Source organism: Myotis davidii, unplaced genomic scaffold (assembly GCF_000327345.1).
Source record: "Myotis davidii unplaced genomic scaffold, ASM32734v1 scaffold1379, whole genome shotgun sequence".
In the NCBI taxonomy this organism is placed as follows: domain Eukaryota; kingdom Metazoa; phylum Chordata; class Mammalia; order Chiroptera; family Vespertilionidae; genus Myotis; species Myotis davidii.
This window is the reverse complement of record NW_006290766.1, coordinates 67,140-80,179: the sequence shown is the minus strand read 5'-3', so window position 1 is coordinate 80,179 and position 13,040 is coordinate 67,140. Positions and strand designations below refer to the sequence as shown.

Genomic DNA, 13,040 nt, shown 5'->3' with positions numbered 1-13,040 from the left:
CCCTCTGCCCCAACAGAAGTTCATCGCCACCATCCCACTGGTGATGTATCTCAGCGGTTTCTTCTCCTCCTTCCTCATGAACCCGATCAACAAGCGGATCGGGAGGAATGTGAGTGTGTGGGTTGGTGGGGGGCAGGGGGCACGCATAGACAAGGACCCTCATAACGCAGATGCACAGAACCCAGGTAATTGCATACCTCAGCTTCTACACCTTGTAGCTGCCGTGTCGCAGATCCATGTTCTAGAATCCTGGCTTCTGAGTGTCTTGGGCAGGGGTCCTCAAACCTTTTAAACAGGGGGGCCAGTTCACTGTCCCTCAGACTGTTGGAGGGCTGGACTATAGTTTAAAAAAAACTATGAACAAATTCCTATGCACACTCCACATCTTATTTTGAAGTAAAAAAACAAAACGGGAACAAATACAATATTTGTATTTGCATGTGGCCCGTGGGCCGTAGTTTGAGGACCCCTGGTTTGTTGTATATCATGCCACCCTCTCATGTCCTCAGTTTTCTGCTTAGAAATCCGTAAAAATGGAGGTTCCCTTGTAAATGATGTGTCACTTTCCCCTTCCTACTCTCAAAATTCTCTTTGTCTTTGATTTTTGGTAATTTGCTTATAATACACCTTGGTGGGGTCTTTTTTTTTATTACTCAATCTGTTCCAGGATCTTTGAGTTTTATATATTTGGATGTCCATCTCTCTCACAACATTTGGGAACATTTCCGCCATTATTTATTTAGGTAAGCTTTTTATCCATCACTGTCTCTCTGGGATTTTTATAATGTGCATATTATTTCTTTTTCTGGTGTCACCTAATCATATAAGCTTTCTTCATTCCTTTTGATTTTATTTTTTATCTTGTACCTGGATAATCTCCTTTTTTGGAAATCAATTATAGAGATTTACTCAGGGGTCTTAGAGTTTGCAAACTGGAACATAATCAGGCAGAAACCCTGGTGGTGTTTAAACTCCAAATATTTGAGGTTTTTTTTCAATGTCTTTCTGGTATTAGTTTCTAGATGAATGCCTTTGTGGTCTGAGAGCATATTTTGTATGATTTCTATACTTTCAGATGTGTTACTGTGTCATGTCCCAGAATGTGTTATGTCCTCATGAATTTTCAATGTGAACTTGAAAAGAATGTGTATTCAGCTGTTGTTTGATTAAGTATTAAATTTTTCAATTAAATCCAGTTGTTGATGCCACTCTTCAATTCAACTGTTGCTTTTCTAGTCTGGCCAGTTGTGGCTCAGTGGTTGAGCATCAACCCAGTCACGAAGAGATTGCTGGTTCGATTCCCGGTCAAGGCACATGCCTGGGTTGCCGGCTGATTGAGGGTTCTATCTCTTCTCCCCCTTTCCCTTTTCCTTCCTCTCTCTCTAAAATATCAGTTTAAAAAAATATGTATATATTTTTTGCATGCATATAAGCATAACCAGTGGACATAAGACACTGGGGGCTAGGAGAGGCCAGGGGATTGTCAAGGGCGGGGGAAAAAAGGAGACATATGTAATACCCTTTGTAATAGTTTAAGCAATAAAAAAAAATAATAATAATAAATGTATATTTTTAAAAGAACTCAACTATGGCTTTTCTGGTTGTAGTTGTAATTATTAATAGAGAGCTGTTTAAGTCTTAAGTATAATAATGGACTCATCTGTTTCTCCTTGCAGTTCTATCCATTTTTCCCTGGTGTATTTTGCCACTATACTGTTATATCCATGAACACGAGCACTGTATCTCCTTGAATACTTGACCTCTTTATCACTCTGTAAAGCCTCTCTTTATCCCCGTGCTTTATCTGAAATTGGTATGGGTATTTCAGCTATCCTTTTATTTTTCTACAGCTATCTTTTAATGTTAATTAATATAGTTTCTTCCATCCGTAGTCTTAATCTGTCTTTATTGTTATTATAGACAATATATAACTGGTGGTGTTATTTTTTTTAATCTACTGTGATAGTATCTATCTTTCAATTGTATTTAGAACATTGACTTTTAAAGTGATTACTGATATAGTTGGATTAATATATGCCATAGCCCTAGCAGGTTTGGCTTAGTGGATAGAGCTTCAGCCTGTAGACTGAAGGGTCCTGGGTTCGATTCTGATGGGGGATGTGCAGGAGGCAGCCTATCAATCATTCTCTCTTATTATTGATGTTTCTATCTTTCTCTCCCTCTCCCTTCCTCCCTGAAATCAATAAAAATATTTTTTTAAAAAAATATATGCCATAATTTTTAGTATTTTTTGTTTGTTGCTCTTGTTCTTTATTTCCCATCTTTTTCTGAATTCTCTGTCTTTGAGTACTTTACCTGATTCTATTTCTCTTCTTTTTTTAACATATCAATTGTAAGTCTTTATTTTTTACTAGAGGCCCAGTGCACGAAATTCGTGCATAGGTAGGGTCCCAAGGCCTGGCCAGTGATCAGGGCCCATCAGATTCCCCGCCTCCCACCTCCTCCTTTCCTTACTGCCCAGGCACTGCTACCGCATGGTTTCCCCCCACCTGCCCACCTCCTCCTTTCCTCACTCCCTCAGCACCCTGCTGCCGCAACTGATCACCCGCCATGTTCTGTGCCGCCCCCTGGTGGTCAGTGCACATCATAGCAAGCGATCGAATTCCTGGTCGAACTCCTAAGGGGACACTTTGCATATTAGCCTTTTATATATATAGATAGGTGGCTTGCCATTGAATTTGCAGTGTATAGTTACAGTCAACCCAAGTCCTCTTAGAAATAACACTACACGACTTCCATTGTATAAATTCCTCACAACAGTCTTTCCAATTTCTTCGTCCCCTGAGTCTTATGATATTGCTGTCATTCACTTCTATATATAGTTGCTAGTATTATTTTTGAACAAAGATTAATAAAAAAAATGTTTAAGTGATTTTACTTTCCCTTCATTGATCCCTTCTCAAATGCTCTTCCTTTTTTCATCATTTCCCTCCTTTTGAAGAATTTAGTTTACATTTCTTGCAAAGCAGGTGTACTGGTGACAAAGTCTCTCAATATTAATTCTCTCAATATTAATTTATAGTTGCTAGTATTATTTTTGAACAAAGATTAATAAAAAAAATGTTTAAGTGATTTTACTTTCCCTTCATTGATCCCTTCTCAAATGCTCTTCCTTTTTTCATCATTTCCCTCCTTTTGAAGAATTTAGTTTACATTTCTTGCAAAGCAGGTGTACTGGTGACAAAGTCTCTCAATATTAATTCTCTCAATATTAATTTCCTTTCAGTAAAGAAAGTCTTTATTGCTCCCTCACTTTTGAAGGACAATATTGCTCAACAACGAAGGAAGGACACTTTTCTCTATCAATGCTTTAAATATTTCATTACACAGATGGTTCAGGCACTTGGAAAATAGTCTGACAGTTCCTAAAAAATGGAACCTAGGATTACCATATGACTCATCAACTCCTCTCCTAGGTATTTTTAGATGAATAAACAATGTGTTTTATCCATACAATGGCCCTAAAAATGAATGGATATTAGTACATACTACAACATGGATATCTTTTGAAAAAATTATGCTGAATGAGTGGATGAAGTCAATCAGAGAGACCATCTATCTACACTAATAGAAGAGAAACATGCAAATTGGTGTCACTCCGCTATGCCCACCGGCCAATCAGGATGAGTATGCAAATTAACCCAACAAAGATGGTGGTTAATTTGCATATGCAGGTGCAGAGGGAAGACTGAAGACAGTATAGAAGGAAGCCAAGCGCTGCAGAAGGGAGCAAAATGGTGGTGAAGGGAGGGAGCCGAGGCAGCGGACACGGGAGCAGAGTCAAGGCAGTAGACACGGGAGCGGAGTCAAGGGAGTGGACATGGGAGCGGAGTCGAGGCAGCGGACATGGGAGCGGAGTCGAGGCAGCGGACATGGGAGCGGAGTTGAGGCAGCGGACATGGGAGGGAGCGAGGCAGCAGAGAAGGGAGCAAAGTCCGCCGAGGCAGGCTTCGCTCCCTTCTCTGCTTCACTCTGGCCACAGGAAGCCCTATTCTTGCAGGAATCTTCCTGCAATGGGCCTCTAGTATATAGATAAAAGGCTAATATGCAAAGTGTCCCCTTGGGAGTTTGACCGGGAGACCAGGGGTTTGATCACTCGCTAGGACGTGCGCTGACCACCAGGGGGAGGCACGGAATGAAGGGAGGCCCTGGCCTCCCTTGCCTTTGTATATTTTAAGGGGTGCAGTGTATAGAATGCATTATAATCTCAAAAGTTCATATAAATAAATAATTGCATTAAGAACTTTGCAATTCACCCTAGCTGGTTTGGCTCAGTGGATAGAGTGTCAGCCTGCGGACTGAAGGTCCTGGATTCGATTTCAATCAAGGGCACATGCCTTGGTTGTGGGCTCAATCCCCAGTAGGGGGCATGCAGGAGGCAGCTGATCATTGATGTTTTTATCTCTCTCTCCATCTCCCTTCGTCTCTGAAATCAATAAAAATATATTTAAAAATAAACAAATAAATCTATAAATTGAAAAAAAAGAATTTGCAATCCAATCTCTTAAGCATATATGGGTTTCCAGATTAATTAATACCTCACATTTTTCATGTGATCCATGAGAATGTTTAATCCACTCTCTAAGCAAATTTTCAAGTATTCAATTTGGTATATTTATTCCAAATCATCACATTGTAATGTTTAAATATAGATAATTATATTTGTTAATTATACCTCAATACAGCTGGAGGGCGGGAATGAATTTCCAAGTGCATCCCTAATTTATATAATGATTTATTGTCTGTCTTATATCACTGAAAATGGGAATTAATTGCCTTAAGGATATTATAATTGTATTAAACAAAAATGTTGAACTTCTACAGCTGAAAGTTAAACATACTAAAGGGTTCATTAGGCCATTACTAACAAGAAAAGACCGGGTCCTGGGGCATGAAATCTGAGCTACCAGCAGCATGACTAAGTAAGAAGACAGTAGTACAATGTCCTGGAGTTGTTGAGCATTTTTATAGATAGTGGGGAGAGAGATGTAAGCCCTTCTGAAAGAATATATCTTAGCTATAGACAAGGGGTGGGAGAAGCTGCAGTGGGGCCAGTGGGTGGAATATGGGCAGAATCAACAAGGGAAAAGTGTTGGCGCTTGTGGATTGTCTGTGGGCAATAGATAGGAAAGTGCATGCGGCCCTAGCCAGTTTGGCTCAGTGGATAGATTGTCGGCCTGCAGACTGAAAGGTCCTGGGTTTTATTCCAGTCAAGGGCACGTGCCCTGGCTTCCAGCTCGATTCCCAGGAAGGGGTGTGCAGGAGGCAGCCAGTCAATGATTCTCTCATCATTGATGTTTCTGTCTCTCCCTCTCTAAAATCAATAAAAATATATATTTAACACCTTCATATCTTAAGAAAAGTGCATGTGTAAAAAGGAAGTGGAGGCTCCTGGGTTAGATGGAGCATGGCTGTTCTCTCTTTTGGAAAGTAGTGGAAATAGCCAGGTGGAAGTTATTTGAAGTTGCAACAGACATAAAGAATGTGAGCCATTTTTGTCAGAGCTGGTCCCCAGCTATTAACAGATTGTTCTTTTTCTTTCTATAGTCACTGTAATTTTGGTTTTTTTACATTTTAAAGTTTTCTAGGAATAGGCAAAAACTGATCTGAATTAAATTTCCTTATAGTGTGAAATATACATCTGAGAATGTAATGAACACGTCTCGCACCCTGTGGTTAGGGCCACCCAGGCTGGGGCTCCAGGATTCCAACTTCCCACCAGAGCCCAATGCTCTGGGATTCTTTCTCTTAAGGACAGAATGACTGTGGGTGGGCAGGGATCGGTGGAAAGCTCAAGGTTGGGAAGCATCAGAGATTGAAACAGAGCCAGACTCTATTACAGATAGTGAGGTCACATTGTGTCCATGTTTCTAAACTAGGGTCTCAGTGGCCTGACAGCCTTGCACCACGCCCCTGACCTCTGGACGTAAGACACTGTTCCAGTGTGGCCTGGCCTGCCTGCCCTCATGTTCCTTCATTTGGAAACTGAATCAGGAATTCTCTGTGCACGCCTGTGCCCCTGTGTTCACAGAGAGCTGGGCGAACACAGTAGTCAGCTCCATAGTCAAACGTGCCAAGAAGAGGCTGGTTTGGCTGAATGAACCCCGCCTCATCCCCTCTGGTGTCAATCAGGCAGGGGTGGGGTTATGTATGGATTTCTGTTCGATCAGAAGCTCCGTTGAAACAGGTGGGTGGGCTGACGCACCGCATAGGTAAGGACATTCCATCCACGCTCCCGGCTAGCTGGTGACCACTTAGCCACAGTTCACGGTCTGTGGTGGCTCTTCCCCAGTCTGTGCGGTGCTGTGGTCTGTGCTGGTCACGGGAATCGTGTCAGGACTCAGGAAACCTAGAAATGGTGAGTGTGCGGGGCCAGGGGCTGGTGTGCAATCAGGGATGAGGGGCTGGCTGGAACTGGCTGTGGCGGAAACGGGCCTCCTGGCGGTCAAGTCCAGGATCTGCAACTGGAGTCCACTGGGGGCTTCTGGGGACTTCGGTCCCCTGCAGAATTCACGCGAGGACTGGGCAGGCAGCCGGACCGAATGTACTATTTACTTCTCTTTCCGGGAAGCTCTGAGCCCCCAGCCTCACATCTCCCCAGACGTTGTCGTGGCTCAGGGAGGGTCATCGGAGGACAGTCGTGACTCAGTCTTTGGGGTTTGTGCATGAGAGGTTTGTGGGGACCCTGATTTTTCTTTTTCATCAGGGAATGCCCATTTTCTCCCGAGTTCTCATTTTTGTGTGAAACAGGGTCTCAAATCCAAAACCTTGTCCCCTGGACCTGTCTCCACCTAGGGCTGGCAGTAAGTCTCCAAATTTCCAGTTTCTTCCAGGCATTTCCAAGACCAACTATCCCCATTTGAGTCACAGCCTCATTATCAACTACTTGTCCTCTGGGGTACATTTCAAAAAGATTATTTTAATTGTTTATCTTTTTACAGATGAATGGAATGCTCTTTTTTTTTTAATTAAAAAATTGAGTTAGTGATAGAAGAAGGGAGAGAGAGGGAGAGGGAGAGAGATGGATTTTGTTGCTCCACCCATTCGTGCACCCATCGTTTGCACATGCTGGAAGCAACCGACGGAATTCTCTTTTTAAAAGATTTATATTTGTGGATATTTTGCATGAGAAAAACTAGAAAGCTAGGGGATAGGGAGGATCGGGGGAGGGGGTGGGGAATACAGCTGGATAAGGGGGTGCAGGCAATGATGATGCCCTTTTTGAGGTTGTGGTGTGGTTCTTTAGGCCTAGACATTTTAAGATCTTATGTTTGAGTTTTGCATCCACGTGTAGGTGCACTCAGAGTAATTTGTGCACATGGAGAAAGGCTATAAAGATCAGGGTTTCTGTCTTGGAGACAAAGGGTTTATGACTGGGGAGTTCATTTGGGCCAGAACCTTAAACTGTATCAGTCTGAGAGTTGCTTCTCTGTGAGAATGGAAGCCTGGGGAGGGAGCGCTTCCATGCTTACAGGAGAGGGGAGGGTTGTAGAGCTCCCAGATTTCATTCTTGGGGCTGCTCAGGTGTCCCTTTCCACCCACCTCCCCAGGGACTGACCCACTCTAGAGGTTCTGTCTCAATCCAGGAGTGTCTGGACCCCAGGCTTGCGATTATGTTCAAATTTCTGAATGTGGATTTCCTGAACTGTAGGAAAGCAGGCTGCTTATCTGCATTGATTGCAATATTTGTGTTTCCTTCCTTTGGATTTCTTTCAACAGTGAATATTGCAGCCCTTTAATTCTAGTGTTCAGTAGCATTTGGGCTTTTCATATGTAGTTTGAATGAGAAATACCCTGTGCATAAGGAAAGATAGTTATGGAACCAAGTAGAATTTTGATTCCCTTTAGCAAGAAAAAGTTAAGATGTGAGATGGATGTTTTAAAATTCTCAGGGTTTCTTTCTTTCTGCTTTTTGGTCAGTGTTTGTATGTCCATGTCTCTAGAGAATTTTTACTTTGGAAAGGCAATATCATTCCTAAGGCAGATGATTACCTATTTCAATGGCTATTGGGAAAAAACACAATTGTATTTTTATATTCATTGATATGAAGAAAACACCTCAAAACTTATGGAAGTCTAAATTTTCTAATTCATTTCAGGGCTTAATTCCAAACCCCTTAGGCATTATAATACATTCTGATTCCTGAAAATATCCCCTGTGTGCAATATAGTGAGGGACTGACTAGACTGATCATCATGCATCTTGTCCTTTTTATCAGAAAGGGACTTGATGCTGAACACAAAATATAGTGTATAGATGAAGTGTTACAAAATTGCACACTTGGAACCTGTATAAGTTTGTTAACCAGTGTCACCAATAAATTCAATAAAAAAGAAAAAAAGAAAGAAAAGGGATTTGAAAATATTTGATGGCTTTCAGTTTTATATCCATTAATGTTTAAAGCATTAAATCTTGAAATGGTATTCTGTATTTAAAATTAATTCTAAAAAGCAAAAATAATGATTAAGCATAGTGAAATATATATAAATTTCTTCTTTTTGTTTAATAGTGCATTGGAAGGTTAATTAAATTCCTCATATAAGAAACTAACATAAGAAGACCCCTTGCCATATATCCTGCTACACTCCTGTTTTCTTACTCTAGCTATTCTCAGTCAGTTTTAATCACTTCTAGGTTATTCTGTTAATTTTTTTAATTAAAAATTTTTTTTAATTAAAATTACAGTTCACATTCAATATTATTTTGTATTAGTTTCAGGTGTACAGCGTAATAGTTAATCATATACTTTACAAAGTATTCCCCCTAATATTCCTAGTACCCACCTGCTACCATACATTGTTGTTATAATATTACTATTTACTATGCTGTACTTTATAACTACAAACTGTACTTCTTAATCCTTTACATTTTTCACAAAGTTCCTCTTCTGCCTCCCCTCTGACAATAATCAGTCTGTTCTCTGTATAAGTCTTTTTTTGTTAGCTTGTTTATATTATTCTTTAGATTCCACATAGAAGTGAAATCATATGCTATTTATCTTTCTCTGTCTGACTTGTTTCACTTAACATAATACCATTCTAGGTCCGTCCATGCTGTCGCAGATGATAAGATTTATTCTTTTATATGGCCATTTATTCATATTTTAAATCTTTTTTTCCTTCTTAACGAATATCCTTTAATCTATAATAATAAAAGCATAATATGTAAATCTACCAAACGTCCGAACGACCATCTGGACAACCTTCCGAACAAAGCCGGGGCTGTGAGGGCTGAGTTGGCAGCTGAGTCGACTGCCAGGGCTGAGGAAGCCTGGGCTGCGAGGGCCTACCCTTGCATGAATTTTGTGCATCAGGCCTCTAGTATTTCTTATAATACTGGTTTTGGTGGTGATGAACTCCTTTAGCTTTTTCTTATCTGGGAAGCTCTTTATCTGTCCTTCGATTCTAAATGATAGCTTTACTGGGTAGAGTAATTGGTCCTTGCTTTTCATCACTTTGAATATTTTGTGCCAATCCCATCTGTTGAGAAATCAGCTGACAGTCTTATGGGTGCTCCCTTGTTGGCAACTAACTGCTTTTCTCTTGCTGCTTTTTTTTTTTAAGTATACTTTTATTGATTTTAGAGAGGAAGGGAGTGGGGAGGGAGAGAGGGAGGGAGGGAGGGAGGGAGGGAGAAAGAGGGAGAGAGAGAAAAACATCAATGATGAGAGAGGCCACCTCCTGCACGCCCGCTACTGGGGATCAAGCCTGCAACCCAGGCATATGCCCTTGACTGGAATTGAACCTGGGACCCTTCAGTCCACAGGCCGACGCTCTACCCACTCAGCCAAACCAGCTAGGGCTGTCATGCATTTTAATTCTACGTAATTGTCTCAAATGATGAAAACGCAATAACTGCCACGCACAGGAAAGCAAAGTTAAAGTGAGCTATGTCTGTTCTTCTAATGGAGGACTTTAAGGCAGTATGTATGACCAGCTAGGCTTTGTTAAAAATTGAAATTCCACAAGCCTCTTGGACTCCTTGGCTTTGGTAATGGGAGTAGAAGAAAAAGTTTCCAGTTCTTCTACTGAAACCTCATGCAGATATGACCTTATTTTATGGAGTCCTATAAATAGTGAATAAAAAAATATGAATTTTTTTCACAAGGTATTGATGGTCTGAAAATGATAATATTTGTTTAATTTGTATAGCATTTTTGTGATTTCCCCAAAGTGTTTGAACCCCTGCCATTTAAAAAACATGTAATGTGGTTACAGTAAAAATACATTGATAATTTCCATGTGTTTATGATGGTGTTAAATGTATAAGGAAGTGAATGTGGGGATAGAGAGTAAATTTTTGATGATAGAGTCATAGATGAGGTGTTTGGAAATGGGAAAATCATACATAACCTTCCTATAAATGGAATCTGAGTGTTCAGTGCTGTCAGTCTCACTCATCCTAATGGACACATATTGGGGTGTTTTAGGACTCGGTGGCCTTTGAGGATGTGGCTGTGAACTTCACCCAGGAGGAGTGGGCCTTACTGAATCCTTCACAGAAAAAGCTCCACAGAGATGTGATGAGGGAAACCTTCAGGAACGTGGCCTTCTTAGGTAAGGATGGTGACTTTCCTTCACTTTTTCAATTAGAGAACAAGTGTTTCTTACCCATCAACATTGTCCTAAGATGGTAATGTGAGAAAGGAGGACATTGGTAAATAAACTGAGCATGGTCACAGCTCATCATAGAAATAGAATTTACTAATTTTTGTATAATTTCTAATACGTTGAAACCAATTTTCTGGGTCTGCTTCTTTAGGTAAAAAATGGGAAGATGATGACATTGAAGAAAACGAGGGAAGAAAACAAAAGTGAGTCACACAACAGAAAGCACTACCTCACATGAGAAACCTGTTATGCTACAAAATTTTCAAAAGAAGCAACCAAAGCAACCCTTGCTTCAAATTTAGTCTTAAAAAATTAACAAATTACTTTCTTATATATGACATAAATACTCAGTGTTTGCAAACTAGTTTACATGGAAACAGCATTAATAAATCCTATACCTGAATATCACTTTTTTTGCTATATTTTAAGTTTAACTATAGTTGGTATACATACTATATTTGTTATATTAGTTTCGGGTGACAATACAATAATTTAACATTTTTATACCTTATTACGCAATCTCCCCACTAATTCTAATAATTATCTTCCACTATTAAATTTATCACCCTATTCCTGACTTTAGTTTTTTCACTTATTCCCCCTATTCCCTCCCCTCTGAGCCTGTTTATGTTTTTCTTTACCTGTTTTGTTTTTAAAGATTCCACATATAAGTGAAACCATACAGTATTTGTCTTTCTCTGTCTGACTTGTTTCACTCAGCATAATAGCCTTTAGATTTATCTATGGTGTTGCAAATGGCAAGATTCATTTTTTTAAATAGCTAAGTAATATATTCTATATATAAGTAATATATTCTATATATATATATTACTTATACACACACACATATAAAACCTATCTTGGCTATATATACATATATATATATACTGGAGGCCCGGTGCACAAAAATTTGTGCACTCGGTGGGGGGGCTCCCTCAGCCCGACCTGCGCCCATTTGCAGTCCAGGACCCCCTTGGGGGATGTCCACCTGTTGACTTAGGCCCACTCCCCAGGGGATCAGGCCTAAGCTTGCAGTCAGACATCCTTCTAGCAGCCAGGGAGTCCTCGGGGGATGTCCGACTAAAGGCTTAGGCCCCCAAGGAATTAGGCCTAAATTGTTAGTTGGACATTCTTAGTGCTGCCAGAGGTGGGAGAGGCTCCTGCCACCACCTCTAGCAACCGGCCATTCTGTTGTTCAGTCAATTTGCATATTAGCCTTTTATTATTATTATATAGGATGTCCCTATTTCCCCCCTTTTGCCCCCTCTACCCAGCTCTTTTTTTTTAAAGCCATACTATTTTATTTTTTTAAATATATTTTATTGATTTTTTTACAGAGAGGAAGGGAAAGGGTTAGGGCACCATACTATTTTAAATGTAACAATTATGGATATGATGTCAGGATTTTCCATAAGATGTGAAAAAGACTATCATTGGTAATATTAATGTCAAATTTCATATTCCACATGATAGTGAGATGTATAATCTGATGGATAGAGCACCTGAATTAATCTGAAAAAGAATCATATTATTTTAAATCTTAGAACACATATACTTATGTGATTAGGGGGATAAGTTTTTCTTAAGTTTCCTTTTTAAGGCCCGCGCGAAGCGATTAAGGAGGTGACTCAGCTCTGAATCCAGCAAGCAGAACCGATAAGCGGTCAGACTGACCCACCAGAAGTCAAAACATCATCTCATCAACATCATCTCATCCCCTGATGACTAAAGACAATAACTGATGTCTGTGGACCCCCAGGGCTGCACATAGCACGCCAGCCCCTTCCCCTTTATAATCCTGTCCCCTGCACCTTGCTGGAAGGCAGGATTTGATGCTTATAGGCGCCCTGCCTTCTCAATAAACGCCTTATATGATTCAAACCTGCCTTCGTTATTGGACACAGTGATGGGCAGCCCAAGCCCAACTAGATGTTTCCCCGGTAACACATATGGAAGGTAGGTTGCTTTCACTCTCAGAAAAGCACTTTATAGATGTTCATATAGACAAAAAAAAGAGTTTCCCTATCTGAAATCGTACCACAGTGGTCTGGGCCTCTAATTCACAGACTTCATAGAGTAGTTGAACAAGAGGTGGGGAATATAGGAAGGCACAGCCTCTTATTATTGGCCTTTCACACACATGTAAGCTATCTCCCCATGTATGTCCCTGATCTGGAAATTGGAGAACCATTTTATTTTCAAATTTTCTCTCTTTGCACAGAAAATAACTTAGCTGCATGTGCACTTTGCCCATATAACACAATTGAAATAGAAACTTTTTTTTTTTTGGTATAGCAAAGGTGGAAATTTATTAAAGAACAAGTACAGACTCCCACGTGGGAAGGGGGAAGAGTCCCACAGAATGGACTCCCATGTAGGGAGGGGGAAAGGGTACCACTGAGTTCCTT

The 13,040-nt window shown here is 40.4% G+C and overlaps 1 protein-coding gene across 1 annotated transcript in view; it reads left to right on the top strand.

Annotated features, from left to right (window-relative positions):
* Positions 1-13,040, top strand: part of LOC102762166 (zinc finger protein 14) — a 74,251-nt gene that overhangs the window by 7,000 nt on the left and 54,211 nt on the right. Inside the window, 2 exon segments of the mRNA XM_006763846.2 lie at positions 10,452-10,578; positions 10,784-10,835. Of these exon segments, the coding sequence (XP_006763909.2) occupies positions 10,452-10,578; positions 10,784-10,835 (179 nt within the window).